We start from the raw sequence: 18,981 nt of genomic DNA on the forward strand, positions 1-18,981 counted from the left end.
TGGAACCCAGACATGGATTCCGGACATGGAGGACCTGAAAAGGAAGGGGACCGATTCCAGCACCCTCACCTCTTAGAGGTGAAGTTCCTGCAAGTTGGTGGAAGAAGTCGTCCAGCTGCGGGGTCCATGACTTCCCAGGAATCTTTAACGGGCTGTCCCTCAACAGTCCCCGGATTGCAGGAGGGTCATTGACTAGCCAGGTCTCCAACAAGCACTGGAAAATGGCAGCAGGAGCTGCAGGAGTATTTGCGGAGTTTTGGGGACCAGCATGGTCCAGGAGAGTGTGGGCTGGCCCTCAGCACACAGGAAAGCCAGCAGAAGCCGTTGGAGACTCCATAAGTGACCCACGGGCATTGGACACAGGGCCTCAGCAGCATAACAAAACAGAAGTCCCACGTTGCAGGAAGTATAGACATGAGTTGATCTTCAAGTTGCAGAGTGCTGGAAGCTGGGGCTTCTTGGTGCCTGAAGATCTCTTGGAGGAAGAGTCAACAAGCCTTGGCAAGAGCAACAGTCATGGTGCACAGGGGTTCTGGTTCAGTGGCAGGAGCAGGGACCCACAGTCTCCCAAGTTGGTAGGAAGACCAGCAGGACCCGGCGGAGGCCACAGACCCACCACCTGTTATGTAGAGCCTTTCGACATCTCTGGCTCAGCAGACACCACCAGCCGGTCAACTTTGTCTCTAGATGCCTGGATGCAGGGGAGTGACTCACTCCAAGGGAGATGCCTTCATTCTTTCAGGTGCAGACAGAGTTTGTGACCCTGGAGGGTGCACAGCTTTGGTTGTTGCAGAATTCTTGCTGGATCCGGAGAACAAATGTTGCAATGTGAGCCTTCCCTCCAGAAGCTGACGTGCTTTGGTTCCAAAGCATACCAACAGCTGTTTCAGTAGCCAGGTGCAGAAGATGTCTTGCAGAGAGTTCCTTGTAGAGTCTTGCTTGATAAATCTGAGGACCCACCCTCAGGGAAGCCCACAATTAATCCTAAAATGGGGTTGGTCACTCTCTGAAGTGACCCACCTATCAGAGGAGGTCAGGCATGGCATCTACCTGGCCTAACCAGTCAGATGCTCCCAGGGGCCTATGCCCATTTTGTTTCCAAGATGGCAGAATCAACTGGCCACCTGGCAGAACTCTGTGCCCTCCCTAGGGGAGGATCTGGACAGGGATGTGGTCACTCCTCTGCCCTTCGTGAAGTTTCGCACCAGAGCGGGAAACGGGGGTTCCTGAACTGGTGCAAACTGTATTATGCAAGGAGTGCACCAAATGTGCCCTTCAAAGCAGTCTGGTGGCGCGCAGAGGCCACTACTTCCCCAGCCCTTAGACACCTAATACACAGGAGGAGGTGGTCACATTTCTCCCTTGCACGAAATCCTTGCTCACCAGCAGGAAGGCAGAATAGTGTCTGGGGTTGGCTGCAGCGTAGGCCCGTAGCCAGACCCTATAAGGCTACAAAGGCAGAAGCTGGGGATCCTCTAAGTAACTCCCAGAGTACAGGGGATCATGCAACTAGCGCTGGAATCTATGTAGTTGCATGATCCTAACATGTTTAATACCAAACATGCCTAGGTTCTGAGAAGCCATTATTTAAATGGACCCCTTGTGTTGTCTGGTGTTAACTACATACCATAAGATGGCTTCCCCGCACTTACAAAGCACAGGGAATGGAGTCTGGGGTGCTTAAGCAAGGGTAAACTCACACTTGGGGACATGCATCCTGCCCTTGGGCTGAAGGGCCTACCAGAGGGGTGACTTACAATATCTAAGTGCAATGACCAAGATATAAGGTGAGCCTTATATCTGTGGTGAAAGGGTGCATGCACCATTATACGCAGACTGCAATGGCAGGCCTGCAGGCACAGTTTACATAGGCTCCCATGGGTAGCACAATATATGCTGCAGCCCATGGTGGAGGGGAGGAAGGGGGCAGGGGAGGGAAGAGTCCCTGGCGTACCATTACCCTGGGTACATGAGTACAATAAACTAGGTACTTACATGAGTGCATCAGTATGCCAATTGTGGGTGTGATAAGTTACCAAGCAATCAAATCTAGCAGAGGGAGCACAGCCACGGGGCTCCTAGTTAGCAGGAGCCTAGTAAACTACAGTCTAAACAAACTGACATCAGAAAAAGCTTAGGGGTAACTACGCTAGAAAGATGGCACTTTTCTACACAATCTGTCTATGAAATGCCGTCTGGCCGTATGTTAAGCTTAGCCCCCATGGCCTCCAATAACAGATTCTCTGTCAGGCTGGGCAGTCTACTGCAAAAAAAACTGGAAGCCAACGGTAAGACCTGTGGGTTTGTTTTCCTAATGTGACAAAGTATTAGCACAGGTCTCTCAATTTCCACTTCTGACAGATAATTTCTATGAAACAGATGTTCACTAAGGAAACTCCTCAGTCTCCACATCTCTTCTGACGACTGGGGTAAAATATCCTTTTAATTAGCTAGGATTGGCACTTGATCAGCATTGTACCACTTTGCAGTTATTTGTATGCCAAGACATGTTAATCAAATCAGGAGAATCATTAAAATGTGTTTTCTCCTTTGAAATATAATCTTAAAGCGATATGTACAAGATGAAAACAGGTTAAACAAATGTTTATGCAGTCTAGTCAATTCCTTTTTGGTCAGGTGTGCAAGCACTTTGACCTGTTGTAAATATTGTGGGCTTTTAACCATGCCCACATCAAGCCCATCACTTTCATTCGTTCGTGGACTTGCCTTTCAAAAACCACTTGATGTCATTGGTAAATGCTTTACTTTAGTTCCTCCTCGGGCGTTTTGGTTACAGCTTTGGACACCGACCCTGTTACAGGGATACTTTCATAATTACCAATGTACGTCAACGTGGGCAAACATTTTTTTTCCTTTGTCTGCGCTCCATGGCTGCCGTTGCGCTCAGAGCGCAAACCTCAATTGGCTGTATTGTTTTTACATTATATCCATGCTGATCTCCTTAGTGCCCATTCTTTGCAGCAGGCATATTAACCCTCTGCGCTACCTTATGGGTCCAAACTTCCACCAGACAAAAGTACATTCCCTGTCCAGAAAGAACAAAAATTGCCTGAGTTATTTTGACATTTTTACTTTACATGCACGTTGTGATTTGCCTAGTATACATTCTTTGCAGCCGGCACATTAACCCTCTGTGCTACCTTATGATGACTCCAAGCTTCCACTAGATAAAAGTATGTTCTGTCTCCAAAAAGAGCATAAATCGCTAGATTTATTTTGCCATTTTTACATTATATACACTCTGATCTGCTTAGTATACGTTCTTTGCAGCACACACATTCATTTTGGGACTTGTAGTTTTATTTTTATAAAGTGATACAAGCTGCCAATACAAAGCAGAAACCTGACTTTGTGAACTACAGTCTGTGAAACTTGAGCTGTATGTGTGTGTATTTATAAAACGAGCCTCAAGGAGAGCTTAAAGTTGATAATGCTGTACAATGGTCAACATTTTATAACTAATATTTCAGTTCAAGTCTAACTGAGGATCATTAATAACATGAGGTGACTCTCCTCAAGTGTGTGGTAAAATCATGGGTGTTTTGTTCGACTCCCCAGACTACAGTAAAGGGACAGTCGTCCAGTATGCATGCACTCTTGGAGTACAATTATTTATTGATTGCAGCGCGGGCAATTTCGCCTGAACCAACTGCCAAGTAAATATGTTTTGCACCTGGGAGTAGTTTGTGTTTTAAGGGCCTTGTTTTAAAAAAATATTCCAGTAGGCGTACTAGCCCTTTAGTTATATGCAGGGACATTGGAGTTATGTGGCAGAAAAGACCAAAATATGCAACAGAATTGACCAATTAATGTGCAAAAAAAAAGTCCAGTTATGCATTTACAATGCCAATAGCTCCAACTCCAGTAAATGTGAGACCAATTGCATTGCAAAAGCTAGTTTCTGATGGATACATTAGCTACCTGTGGATTCCTCACCTAATGAATACTCCCATGGCGCCAGCATTCGACGGAAATCTTCTTACTAGTCTCTGCACGTCGACAAGGACGTCACTCTAGCCCACGCGACGCCGTCTGACGTCATACAGGCAATAAGAGGTCCTCGCCGATGTGCCGATGACAGTTCCCTTTTTTCCGTGCATTCGAAACGGTTATCTTCAAGGGAGCTACTGTTACCTTCGTGGTTACAGTCTATTGTCTGCTGCGTAGTCTTCTCTGCGGTAATAATGTCTCAGAGGAAGTCGGGTTTCAAGCCCTGTCGAGAGTGTGGGGGCAAGATGTCAGTTACAGATCCTCACTCCGACTGTCTATGGTGTTTGAGCTCCGACCACGACGTCTCGACTTGCGATTCATGTCAACACATGAATCCGAAGGCCCTCAAAGAGCGTGAGGCCAAGTTATTCATGGCAAAGTCAAAGAAGAAGGAGAAACATCATAAGAAGTCTTCTTCGCCAAGGTCTCACCGGCGTCATCGAGACTCCTGGCGCCGTAGAGACTCACGACGTCATTCCAGCAAGGAGTCTCGTTCGAGGTCACCTTCGGCTCGGCGTCGGAGGACTTGGGAGGTCAGCCCCACGGTCACGCCGCATCCATCGACGCCGTTGCCCTCTCCGGCGTCACCGACTTCGCCTGGTCAGGCGTCGGTGATTGAGGTGGTGCAGCCTCTTGTGTTTTCTCCGGCGTCGCAGACGTCGAGGCCGGCGTCGGGGTCGCCCTCGATCCAGGCACCCCAGTATCCGGCTTTTCCAACTCCTGGAGCCGATAGTACCGCATTTCTTAATGCGATGTATACCATCTTTCAGCAGATGGCTCCAGGAGCTGCTCCGGCTGGTCCTTCGGAGCCCTTGGCCTTTTCGTTGGGTGATCCTGCGCCTCTTCGGCCGGCACCCTTTATGCCCTTTCTCCCTTTTGGGAATGTGGGCTCGGCGCCGGTGCCGGCGTCGGTGGCCGCTCCGGTGGCTTCGGATGTTTCGGCCCCGGAGGTTGCCCTTCCGTCGAAGTCAGGATTTTGCCCTGTGACTCCGGTTGGTCCATCGGCTCCAAGACCTCGTCCTCCGGCTCCTACCTCGGCGCCGAAGCTGCCTGTGGCGCCGGACGCGGCGTCAGATGCTTCTGGAGATCGGCGCCGTTCTTCGACGTCGGCGGAGGCCATGTCGACTCCGCGTATCGAGGAGAGACTTCATTCGAGGAGGCGTGCTCTCCGTCTTTTAGAAGAGCAGGAGTACCAGCGAGTCTTAGAGGAGGGAGAGATTGAGGACTCTGGAGACGGACTACATGGTCTGGATACAGCCAGTGTGCTGGACACTTCCCCTGAGTGGGACCTTTCATCTCCAGGGGAATATACGGAGGAGGCTGCTTCCTTTCATGCTGTGGTGAGGAAGGCAGCGAGCTTTTTGGACCTGCCTTTGCCGGTGGCAGAGGCGAAGCAGAATTTGCTGACAGAGGTATTGCATCCGGCCTCTGCTGCAGCTGAGCCTCTCTTGCCATTTAATGAGGCTTTGCTGGATCCGGTGTTGGAGGTGTGGAAGAAGCCGGTGTCTTCCTCGGCCGTTCATAGGGCTGTGGCCAGGAGGTATCGAGCTGCACCATCTGACCATGGCTTTCTCTCTAGACACCCTACGCCGGAGAGCTTGGTGGTGCAAGCCTCCTGTTCCTCAAAGTCAGCGCCTGGTTCCTTCCCGACGGTGCCTGGAGACAGAGACAGAGACTCCAAGAAACTGGATGCGCAGTCCAAGAAAATATTTTCGTCATGCAGTTTGGCGTTGAAGGCCACCAACGCAACATGCATTCTGGGGAGGTACATCCATGCTCTGATGGATGATATTTCGTCTTCATTTACGGAGCTCCCCCAGGGTCTCTTGGATGTGGTCTCGGACGCCCAGGCTGCCGCGACCCAGATTATCCAGTCTGGGCTGGACACGACCGACTCGGTGGCCAGGGCGATGGGCACGGCTGTGGTGGCAAGAAGACAGGCCTGGCTCCGAAACTCAGGGTTTTCTGCGGATGTGCAGTCGACCCTGCTGGACCTCCCGTTTGATGGGGACAGACTGTTTGGAGCCAAGGCAGATTCGGCCTTGGAACGATTTAAGGAGAGCAGAGCCACAGCCAAATCGTTAGGACTGCAAGCTCCTTCTTCCTCTGCCTCTTCTAGATTTTTCAGGAGGTTTCGGGGATTTGGGCGTGGCTCTTCTTCCTCTTCCTTTCGGGGGAGGTTCCAGCAACCCGCCTCTTCCCTCCCCTATAGGTCATTTAGAGGGAGGGGGAGGGGTGGGGCCCGTACCAGAGGAGCCTCTCAACAGCACTCTGCCTCTTCCTCGTCCTCTGGAGGGGTGCAGCAGGGGAAGCAGCCTTAGGCTTCCACCGTTTCCCACTCACTCCTCTCCTGTAGGGGGAAGATTACAGCATTTTCTCCACAAGTGGAAGTCTATCACAACGGACACTTGGGTTCTCGGCATTGTGGGGAAAGGCTACGCCCTTCCCTTTCGGGAGTTCCCGCCCCTCATCCCGCCCCGCCCATCTTATTGTTCAGAAGAACACCTCCTGTTGCTAGAACAGGAGGTTCAAGTCCTCCTTTCAAAGGGCGCGGTAGAGTTGGTCCCAGAGCAGGAAAAGGGTCGAGGTTGTTACTCAAGATACTTCCTGATTCCCAAAAAGGATGGTCAGTTGAGACCAATCCTGGATCTGAGGATCTTGAATTGGTTCCTCAAACAGGAAAAGTTCAAGATCTGACCCTAGCACAGGTGCTTTTGGCGTTGAACAAGGAAGATTGGATGGTGTCTGTCGACTTGCAGGATGCTTACTTTCATATCCCGATACTCAAGTCGCACAGGAAGTATCTCCGGTTTGTGGTAGGGTCGCAGCACTATCAGTTTGCGGTCCTCCCGTTTGGTCTTACTTCAGCACCTCGAGTCTTCACAAAGGTGATGTCAGTGGTTGCGGCGGAGCTCAGAAGGAAGGGGATAGCAGTATTCCCTTACTTGGACGACTGGTTGATCAAAGCCAAGTCCCCGGAGCTTGTGTCGCATCATCTGCAGTCAACAACCCAGTTGTTGTTCGACCTGGGCTTTTCGGTGAACGTGCCCAAATCTCACCTGGAGCCCTCTCAGCGCCTCCTGTTCATAGGGGCAGTACTGGATACAACATTGAGTCGAGCCTTTCCTCCGCCTCAGCGGATTCAAGATATTCAGGAATTGGTTCCAATGTTTCGAAATGGAGCGGTAGTTCCAGTCCTCAAGGTCCTTCGTCTGCTCGGTCTGTTCGCCTCCTGCATTCTGTTGGTCACGCATGCTCGCTGGCACATGAGGGCTCTTCAGTGGTGCCGCCGAAGGCAGTGGTCTCAACACAAGGGAGATTTAGAAGGTACTGTCAAGATCTCCAGAGATGCTGCTGTGGAATTGAAGTGGTGGATTGCGGGCAACAATCTTTCACAGGGAAAGCCGTTCGCGCAGTCGCCACCAGTGACCACGGTCATAACGGATGCTTCCACCCTAGGATGGGGAGCTCATCTGGGGGATCTGGAGATCAAAGGGCTTTGGTCTCCAGAGGAACAGGTGTTTCATATCAATCTGTTGGAGTTACGGGCTGTACGTCTGGCTCTCAAGGCCTTCCTCCCATCCCTTCGTGGTCAGTCGGTACAGGTCCTGACGGACAATACTACCACGATGTGGTACATAAACAAACAGGGAGGAGTAGGGTCGTACCTTCTCTGCAGAGAAGCTCTTCGGCTATGGTCCTGGGCAAAGGACCATCAGATTTGCTTGGTGGCAAATCATCTGGCCGGGGTCTTGAATGTACGTGCAGACAGTCTCAGTCGCCAATTCTCGGCAGACCACGAGTGGCGTCTCCATCCAGATCAGGTCTGTCTAATCTTCCAGATATGGGGGTTTCCTCGGATAGATCGGTTTGCCACTCTAGAGAACGCGCATTGCCCGTTATTCTGCAGCCTCCAGTATCCGATGCAGGGAGCGTTGGGGGACGCGTTTCAGATAACCTGGTGCGACCAGTTGCTTTACGCGTTTCCCCCCATACCCTTGATTCCTCGAGTGTTGAGGAAAATTCGCCAAGACCGGGCCCAAGTCATCTTAATAGCTCCGGATTGGCCAAGGAGGGTATGGTACTCCGACCTTCTCCAACTCTCACTGTGCCCTCCGCTCCGTCTCCCTCTCAGGGCAGACCTCCTCTCGCAGTCGCAGGGGCAGGTTTTACACCCCAACCTCCAGAGTCTGCACCTACATGCTTGGAGATTGAACGGGGAAACCTGAGTTCCTTCTCTCTCCCGCCTGATGTAGTGGATGTTATCTTAGCGACCAGGCGACACTCCACTAAATCTATCTACGCTAATAGGTGGTCTAAATTTGTTATGTGGTGTGGAGAGAGACAGATTGATCCCTTACATGCTCATCTGTCACATGTTTTGTCTTTTGCACTGTCTCTAGCGCAGAAAGGTTGTGCAGTGGCTACCATTAAGGGTTATTTGTCGGCCTTGTCAGCCTTCATTTGTCTTCCAGACCAACCATCGTTATTTAAATCCCCTATTGTTCTCAGATTCTTGAAAGGTCTTCTGAATCAATATCCTCCAAAACCATTCGTTATGCCTCAATGGGATTTGTCCTTGGTCCTGACTTTCCTTATGGGGTCCCCTTTTGAGCCTATGCATTCTTGCCCCTTAAGGTATTTGGTTATTAAAACAGTATTCCTGGTAGCTATAACATCTGCAAGGAGAGTGAGTGAGTTGCAGGCCTTATCGGTTAAACCCCCTTATATAACGTTTTATGGGGATAAGGTGGTGTTGAGGACCAAGGCTGCTTTCCTTCCGAAGGTTGTTTCACCCTTCCATTTGGCTCAGACAATCACTTTGTCCACGTTTTATCCTCCGCCTCATCCTTCAAAGGAGGAAGAAAGACTACATCGCCTGGACCCAAAAAGGGCGTTGAGCTTCTATATCGACAGAATGAAGGATATCAGGCTGGAGGATCAGCTGTTTGTCGGATACGTGGGCAAGAGGAGAGGAAAGGCAGTCCACAAGAGAACACTCTCCAGGTGGGTTGTTCTTTGCATTAAAATCTGTTACTCTTTGGCAAAGAAGGATCCGCCTGAGGGCATTAGAGCTCACTCCACCAGAGCTAAGTCGGCCTCTTCGGCCTTGGCCAGGGGTGTTCCTGTGGTCGACATCTGCAAGGCCGCAACTTGGTCGTCCCTTCACACTTTTGTGAAACATTACTGTTTGGATTCTGAGGTCAGAAGGGACGGTCATTTTGCACGGTCAGTGCTGCAGGATTTCTTGGTTTGACCATTTAGGCACCCACCGCCGGGCGTGGTACTGCTTTGGGACTCTATTCATTAGGTGAGGAATCCACAGGTAGTTGTATCCATCAGAAGAACGAGTTACTTACCTTCGGTAACGATTTTTCTGGTGGATACATTAGCTACCTGTGGATTCCTCACGGTCCCACCCGCCTCCCCGTTGCCTTTTTGGTCTCTCCAAGCAATCCTTGAGTGTGCTCCTTTTGGTCTTCAAAGTTGCAATACATTTTGCATATATGATATTTGTATATATGTGTATATTTATATATAAATCTATATATATTGTGTATATACATGATTCGTATGTATAAATATATTTATTTGTTTAAAAAAAAAAAAAAAAAAGGTTATATTAAATCTACAGCTATTTTATTGCAATGTTGTGTGATTTACAATATTAAGAGATGTTGCTTTGCTCTTTCATTACATTGGGTTATTATTATTCTCATGCACGTAAAAAATGTTGGTACTGTCATCGGCACGTCGGCGAGGACCTCTTATTGCCTGTATGACGTCAGACGGCGTCGCGTGGGCTAGAGTGACGTCCTCGTCGACGTGCAGAGACTAGTAAGAAGATTTCCGTCGAATGTTGGCGCCATGGGAGTATTCATTAGGTGAGGAATCCACAGGTAGCTAATGTATCCACCAGAAAAATCGTTACCGAAGGTAAGTAACTCGTTCTTTAAAATAGTGACGTTATGTTGCCTAATGGTTCCTCTTCAGATTTCAACATCACCAGTATTACACACCTTAAGCAATATGAAACATAACAAATGTACTGTACGTAAATACATAATGGCCCAAGAGTCATCTATTACATTTGCCTGGTTGAGGCACAAATTAAGGCAACAGTTAATTTGATAAGAGCAATTAGTCCATCAGCAGGTCAGCTGTAGCCCAAGTCATTAGCAATTTTGCCCAGCCATCACATTTTGTTATAATTATAGTCAAATTATTCCTTGCTGGCTGAATATCTTTTGTTGGGGAAAACATTGAGGATTGTAGAAACTTTTTTTTCAAGTAGCAGCTCCTTACACTTCCGGAACCCCAAAACAAGCATAAATAATTGGTACTTTCCTCTTCGAGGGTTGACAACCTCATACTTCAGATAGTCTTTGTGGCCTGTGTATATAACGGTTCATATCTCTTTTTATACTTTTAGAAGTGCTTTAGCTCCTTTCACTAAGGGTTAGGGCCAGATGTATCAAATGATTTTGCACTCGCAAACTGCGAAATCGGCCGTTTGCGAGTGCAAAATCGTGGTCTGCAATGCATCAAAGGCATTCGCAGACCACAAAATGAAAATCGCAAAAATTGCGATGTTCTGCGTTGCGACCTGGATTTTACGAATCGCAATTTGCGATTTGCAAAATCCAGGTCGCAAGGCAATTCTGCAAAAAATCGCAAATTACGATTTTACGCAGAATGGTATTTTGCACATGCAAAATACCATTGTCTGCAACCAGGTGGTAACCTGGTGCAAAATTAAAAAATGCAGTAAAACTGCATTTTTAAATTTAACATGTAAAGCACACATGCCCTTTTGGCATGTGTGTACTTTACATGGAAAAAATAATAATTTTGGGGTGCAGGAGAGGGGGCCTTAGGCCCCCAGCACCCTGGCCTTTTGCATTTCCCAAATTGCGATTTCTGTTTCAGAAATCGCAATTTAGGAAATGCAAAAAATTTGCAGCTATGGCCCAACAGGCCCAAAGCTGCGAATGGGGCCAGTATCGCAATTTGCGATTCGGTAATTGCATTTGCGATTTTTAAGAAATCGCAATTACCGAATCGCAAATGTGACACATGGCCCTTTGTGAGTCGGTAATTGCGATTTCTTAAAAATCGCAATTACCGAATCGCAATGGGCCAGATTCATACATCCGGCCCCTAGTGCTTTCTTTGCTGTAATGTTTCTTCAATCCCATGTTTCTCTTTTTTATGATCATTACTTAGAGGAAACTAGTTTCATTTATGTTCCTCTTAACACACAGAGCTCAATTTTTTAACTCTGAATTCCTTCCTATGCCAATGTTATCCCATGGACATTTCCCACACAGAGGGGTTGTCATAATATGATATTGAGACCTCTTGTACCCATTTCTTTCTCTTTCCTGGAAGCCATCTTGCCGGCAGCTGTTTGGTGCCGTCGTGCTTCAGGATTTTTGTTTTATTTCTGGTCTTCAGGCATTTTTAATGTATTTTGCAAGCGTCCCCTCTCAGAAAGTGGGAAGAGTGGGGGAGTGCTGTATTAAAAAACCACAGCAAAATGAAGAAACTGGTAAAACAAAGCCTTAACATAAGGAAAGACAAATAGATACTTATTTCCTGGCTGAGTTGTTCAAAATAAAGCCAGAAACCCTGGATAAATTGCGGCTTCCCAAATTAAAGTATGCTTTTGCCCAAATTTATTACACCAAAACATTTTTTCTTCATTACCACACATTAAATCTGTTCCAAATATGTACGTTCATAACACAGTGCTGGATGGGTATTAGCCCTTTTTAACATTACTTTCAGCCATGCTGAGAAGCAGCTGTGCTGCTATTCAATATGGCTAAAAGACATCAACATCAACAATGCCAATAACTCTTGGATTGCCAAGATCTATTGTCTTTTCCAATGCTTCTTTTTCAATTGATGGCATGACCTTCCTACCTCCCATTCCCTTTTGCTTGTTCAGTGTCACTGTGCCTGTGTTAAGAACTGTGGGCCTTTTCCAGTGGTTTAAGTGATCTTTAAAGTTAAATAAGTCGCATCAGGCGTAATTTAAAAGTGAATGATTGCAGCTGCCTATTCACATCTGTTGCGAGTCTTTACCCATGATAATATGAATAGGTTTATATAATTCTAACATGTGGTAGGTGGACATTCTCTGCCCAGAAGAGCTTGGTTGTGACTGGAGCAAGTCTTGTAAGGGATCTTCTACAGAAAAAGTTACATTATTTCACAAACTGTTGATAATACAAAGCATCTGTTCCACATAGCATAACTTTTTATGTTCAGATGTGTGACAATGCAATCATTGGATTTTTTTAATGAAATCTGTGCTCTAACCTGACGTATTTTATTTCAGGTGCAAGCCTCAAAAAAAGCCAGGCAGTGGTGGTCTGCATACATGCGAGAACATTGTGGTAGCCTATTACTTCTGTGGAGAACCTATACCCTATAGAACTATGGTTAAGGGACGTGTGGTCACTCTAAGCCAGTTTAGAGAGTTGCTGACCAAAAAAGGCAATTACAGGTAAGACTGCATGGAAATCAATTAACTTCATGTTTGACTTGTCAGTTGTCTGTGAGTTTGGCATCACTGCTTTGAGAATGAGAGTGGGGCAAAGCAAACTGGTGGGTATCCTTTCATAGATAAAATAAATGTGATGGTGTCTTTGGGTAAAATTAATACTATGGTGTCTTGTGTTTATTGGTTTGTGGATAGCCAACAAGGGCAGGGTTGTATTTTCACATGGATGAGAAAAAATCCTAATAGCCATGGGCCACTGTTTGGCTTAATATTTCATGTGTTTGGTTCCTATGATTTTAAGAAAGGTACTTAATCATTACTATTTCACAGTATGGCTTAAAGTTCAAAGCACCTGACAAATCTGCAGTAGTTAAATTCACATAGATTTGGGTGGTGTTTATTTGTTGGGTTCATTAGATTTTGTCAGATTTGAACTTGTTGATTTACCCGTGCTGCTATTAACTGGCATCTTTGATATGTCTGGGTAGACTTTAGCTTTAGAATTTGAAATCATACAGCACAGTTACAACAATACCCCACCAGTTACTGATTGAGACAGTTATGCAGTCATACAGCTATATAGTTGTATAACTCTTTGTACATTTGTTTTTTCCCCAGAAACAATGGCACTTCTAAATTTGGCATTTCAAAACATTAGACTAATTGACCCATATTCCTTGTGGAATTCTTTGTTTTTAATTACCATGGCTGGTGTTGCATTTCATAGGCGCCTACATTTTAACATATCTTGCCAGTTTACATCAGCGTGCTAAACTGTGCAGCATGGATACTTCTCTATGTGGCTTCTCCATTCACTTAAAATAAAAACTGCCTAGGGCTCCTCCAGCAGCACCATTGTTTATATAAAATGTATTGGTATAGTAGTGTGCTTGGGCAGGCATAATCAGGAGCAGATGGCTCAAATGTAGTGAACAATTTCATAAATGTAAGCACAAAACTTTGACCTGAGAGGGTTTTACATTTGTATTTTTTTACTTCTTGCTTACCTCCTGAATTAGGAAATTAATCACAGACCTAGAGACATCAGATGTGCAGGGCCTGGTAAAAAATAGGTTCTGGCTCCTCTCTATAAAGGTCTGCTTCAGATACCTCTATCAATGGTTTAGGAATTGTCATAACTCCTAATGTAAATGCATAGGTCCGTGCCTCTACAATTTAATAGTATAAGAAAGCCATAATTATATAGGAGTGGGCCGTTCAGACTGCTGAGACCTGATGACACTGGACCTGCTGTACAAATAATAGCTGTACCTTTCGCTTCCAATTTATTCTTAAACATCATCATTTTCCTCTAAGAGATGTAAACACCCCACCTGGCTCTCTGTCACTTCCGGATAACCTCACAGACTGTCAGCACATTCCTAGCTGTCTTTCAGACACACCCGGTTGGTCTTTCAACATCCCCTGCACTTACTTTCAGAGTCCCTTGGCATGTGCTCTGAAATTCCCAGGCTGTCAAGGTTCGTTCAGCCACACCCTAGAGGCTCTTTGTCTATCTTTGGATACCCTTAGTCAACAATCAAAGGTCTCTGGCCCACCCCAGACACTCTGGACTAGCTCTTAGTGCCTCATTTTGCACTCAGACCATAACACTCATTTGTCATCCAAACACCATTTGGACATTAAATACCACACCCAACCCTAATTCTTCATTCAAACACACCAAGCTACTTAATAGACCCCATCTGTTGTTTCTCAGAATCTCTCAGCATACCTTCAGATATTGCCAGCAGGCCCTGAGAGGCCATCTGGTATCCTGACAATTGTTTATAGACACCCTCGGTCTGCTCTCTGCCCACCTTCAGCTTTCCTCAGAAGGTGCTTAGATAAAACCAGAGAACTTTAGCCTGCCTTCGGATATTCAAAGGTGGTCAACATATTTTTGTCTCCGAGGACACTTTGACCAATTGTGGGTGTAATGCAACCCCTATTGCCATGTTTGGCACCATTGAGGAGCCAGGCTAGAGTTCTGTTCAGTTATTCTTCCTCTCCATGCTGCTGAGCCTGAACTAGCGTTCTCATATAATTAACCTCCATTTCTTATTGATACTTGTACATACAGATTCCTCACATTTTGAATCTCCCTGAGGTACTAGACTGAATCTGAAAACTTTTCCTGTAGCAGCTCATGCTTGCCAACAGGTGGTATCTTCTGACGTGTGGAAGCTCTGTCCTTCTTCAGAACATGACTTGGAGTTGCATATAGATGCCACCCTTACACACTGTTGTGTTTCCTAAGACAACTTCTGTGCCATGAGAGCTGAAGCCACTGTCAAATTTAGTGTACAGCAGTTCAGTCAACCTAAATTGGGACCTTTTTACCTATTGTATGTCCACTCCACTGAACCGGAAGGAGGGTGAGTAGAGATCAATCTGCAGTTAGATGAGCAGCCATAAAGAGCATTACCAAAGGTGTTCTTCTAATTGATGCTTAAAACAGCTGATCCCTCGCCCCCTAAAACGGTTGCTCCATCAACAGTGTTGTTCTCAATCGCGATTTTTTTCTTAAGGTCTCGCGCTCGTCTAACTCCATCAGTCCGAGAACCGACCGCATGCCCTCCAGGATGCCCTCGCTAATTCGGGCCTACTTCAACACTTGGTACCAATCAGTATGCTGTGTCGATGGAACGGACACTTGATTCGCTTCTGTCTTTGGTATCACACAATTCCTGCACACTGACCATCATCTGGTGCGTAACCTGTGCCTCTTCCCCCAAACATCAAGAAGCCACCTGCGATGCCTGCAGATCCTTCAGTTAGAAAAAGACCCTTCAGAACCGAAGAGCTTGTCAACTTGAGATGGTGCACAAGACTCCTGAAGACACTTTGGACATCTTCGGGGCGTAGCATGCCGAGAGGGGCTGGACCAGGAGGAGTCCAGTCGGATATCGAAAGCCACGAGGTGACATTGGCGCAACCCATGAGTACTGTGGTCCCTCCTGCCCCCCTAAGACTGCTAAAAAGGCCCTTACCGAGGTTGCCAGACCGCCACTGCCTCCTGGACACGGCCTGTTCCTTAACAGAGGCTTGGATACTCCGCTTTCCAGCTTGGCAACAAAATTTGCCTAGGCCAAGATATCGTCTTTGGCAGCAACTTTACCATCTTCCGTCCGAGATATTGTCACACTTTCTACTTGAACTTTGGCATTGAGCTGAGCAAGCTCAACCTCTGCTTCGGCTCCGACAAAAGGACACCAAACGAAAACATCAGTGTCGAAAACCAGGGATTCAACGTCTTCGGACCTGAAAAACTTGTAATTCTTCGGCCAAACCAACTCCTGTTGAACCCATTTTGGAGACCATGGACGTTCGTCAATGCCACCTTCATATCCAGGAGGTTACAAGCACATTGTGCAGATTTATACCTTGTGCGACCCTCATCACTAAAGGATGCCGCATCCTACCAGCAGGTAATAGTTCGAGCAGCTGCTTTCCACAGTATTGAGCTACACAGGACCCCTTTGAACAAGACTTTTTATGATACCCTAACGTCCACACTTAGGGATATCCAGTTCCTCCCCATGCTCCCTGGCATGCTTTGTCATGCTGACAAACTTTTTAAGGAACTGGTCTGCTCTAGGGTTATCACCCCTACAGTAGACAAAAAAAAAAAAGCTGTTCCCTCTGATCCACCTTACATATGATCACAGGTCCTGCCAGTTTCTATTGTGGCTACCACTACATGCCAACAGGCCAATATTCAGGCCACAGGGGATCCTCCTCCCCGGAAAAGTAGAGCAAAAAGATTGAGGCTGCATTTGAGTGGCTGTGCAAGTAGCCAATCGTTGGTGCATTGCCAGCTCACAGCCTTTATTTGCGAGATATGATCGGGCTCACTGGGATGAGGTGGAGGAGCTCCTCCAGTATCTCCCAGATGAGCACCGAAAAAGGGGGACAATAGATCGTCACAAAGGCACAGACAATCAGTAATAACTCCATCAGCTGTGCCCTAGATGCTGTGAACACAGCTGTACGTGGTATTAATACCAGCATCCTAGTAAGGAGACATGCCTGGCTTCGGTGCTCTGGTTTTAAACCAGGGGTACAACAAGCAGCACTCAATTTGCCCTTCGACAGGGAGCATCTTTTCGTCCCTCAAGTGGACTTCACCCTTGAAAAGCTGGCAAAAGAATGCAGAACTGGGGATAGCATACCTCAATCAGTCTTGGGTTCACAACTTTCACTCTCTCCTCCCTCAGTTGTGATATAATTCCTCATACACGGTCAGGACTGTGTTGCGCATGTTAGGGATGATGGCCTCCTGCATTGCCATCTTCCCCCCTCGCCAGACTCCTCATGCATCCCCTACAGCAGTGTCTGCCTCATCAGTGGGTACAATTAAAGGGTCATTGGGATAATCTAGTGTTAGATCACCATACTTATCGCTCTCTGCGGTGGTGGAATACAACCAATGTGCTAAAAGGGCCCTGTGTCTCAGATCATTCTGACAACTGTGTAACACACAGGCTGGGGCGCTCACCTTTGAGAACTCTCACTAGAGGGCCATTGGGATCCTCATCATCAATCCTTACACATTTGCTTCCTTGAGCTTCAGGCAGTATTTCTAGCCCTGAAAGCATTTCTTCATCATCTCTCTCACAAAGTTGTCTTAGTCTGCACAGACAACATGACGACAATGTACGACCATCAGAAACAAGGCGGGGGACACGGTCATGCCAATTTTCACAACTCTGACAGTATGGAAATAGGCTCTCCACCACCACATACACCTGGTGGCAGAGTATTTCCCAGGAACAGACAACTGCTTTGCTCAGTAGGATGCAGCAACAAGATCACAAGGCCTTCAAAAATACTTCCGGAAGTGGGGAACACCTTGCATAGATCTTTTCACCACAGCACAAAATGCTAAAACTTCACCCATAGGGGCCCACATCTCTATCCAAGGGCAATGCTCTATGGATGTACTGGTCAAGGATATTTGCGTATGCTTTTCTGCCTCTCCTTCTCATTCCATTTTTAGTTCGACGAATCAGGCAGACATCTTTCAACATGATCCTTGTAGCTTCCACATGGGCACAGCAGCCCTGGTTTACCCCACTACTGGACCTTTCACTAGTTCCCTACGAGAACCCAGACCCCAAATCTCTCAACCTTGCGATATGCCTCTTGAGGCCATAGAGTTTGGTTACTTAAATTTGCTTGCAGAATGTATGGACACTCTGAGAAGCTCGTAAACCCATTACCAGAGCATATTATGCTGCAGAGTGGAACCTCTTTGTTTGCTACTGTCAACCCAAACACATTAAAGCTACTGTCAAGGACATTGTCTGCTTTATCTATAGAAAACAAATTTAGCTTACACCTCCATTCGCTTACATCTCCCAGCTATAGCTGAATATTTACAAAATAGGCAAAATCTCTGTTTAGAATTCCAGTGATCAAAGCATTCGTGGATGGCCGGGTCATTCCACCAAATGTGCCTCCCGCACCATCATGTGATCTCAATATCATTATCAGGCTCATGGGGCCCCCTTTTAAGCCACTGCACTCATGTCCTCTTCAGTACGTCTCACGGAAAGTGTCTTTTTTAGTTGCTATCACATCTCCAACGTGTTAATGAGCTCCAAGACCTAACCTTAGAAGAACCGTTCTTCCAAATTCATAGGGATAAAGTGCTTCTTAGCACTAATCCGAAGTTCCTCCGTAAAGTATTCTCTCAATTCCATGTTAATCAAGCCATTGAGTTACCAGTCTTCTTTCCGCAGCCTGACTCAGTTGCCGAAAGAGCTCTTCACACTTTAGATGTTAAATGTACATTAATGTTCTACATTGATAGAACTAAAGAGTTTAGAAAGACTAAACAGCTCTTTGTAGCTTTCTCACTACCTCATAAAGGCAATCCAATATCCAATTAAGTGGGTAGTAAAATGGATTCAGACTTGTTATGCTAAAGCAAAAAGACAACTTCCTGTCACTCCAAGAGCGCACTCTATGAGGAAGAAAGAAGCCAACATGGCTTTTCTTGGAAATCAATCCATAGCTGACATTCGTAAGGCAGCTACATGGTCTACACTACATACATTTACAAAACATTATTGTGTAGATGTACTTCCACGCCAACAAGCCCCTGAAGGCCAAGCAGTACTAAGAACACTTTCCAGTTAACTGCAACTCCCACGGCCTAGCAACAGCTTTCATGGAGGAACCGCTTTACAGTCTATGCAGAGCATGTGTATCTACAGCCACATATGACATTGAACGGAAAATGTTACTTATCCAGTAAGCATCTGTTCGTGGCATGTAGTGCTGTAGATTCACATGCGCCTTCCCGCCTCCCCGGACACCGCAGCAGTTTGTTACTTGTATGTAGTTGTACCTATATATTTACATTTGCATGGACATCTTTTTTCTATATTTCCTCTACACTCCTTTTGTCACTCGCTTGCAGGAAAACAGTCTAACAAGAGTCTATGCCC

The 18,981-nt window shown here is 46.6% G+C and overlaps 1 protein-coding gene across 4 annotated transcripts in view; it reads left to right on the forward strand.

Annotated features, from left to right (window-relative positions):
* Positions 1-18,981, forward strand: part of AXIN1 (axin 1) — a 345,962-nt gene that overhangs the window by 278,738 nt on the left and 48,243 nt on the right. For all 4 annotated transcript variants that reach the window (XM_069210655.1, XM_069210657.1, XM_069210656.1 and 1 more), the window contains one exon: positions 12,359-12,526. In XM_069210655.1, coding sequence (XP_069066756.1) covers positions 12,359-12,526 — 168 coding nt within the window. The remainder of the gene's footprint in view (positions 1-12,358; positions 12,527-18,981) is intronic.

The sequence above is a fragment of the Pleurodeles waltl genome, chromosome 10 (assembly GCF_031143425.1).
Source record: "Pleurodeles waltl isolate 20211129_DDA chromosome 10, aPleWal1.hap1.20221129, whole genome shotgun sequence".
In the NCBI taxonomy this organism is placed as follows: Eukaryota; Metazoa; Chordata; class Amphibia; order Caudata; family Salamandridae; genus Pleurodeles; species Pleurodeles waltl.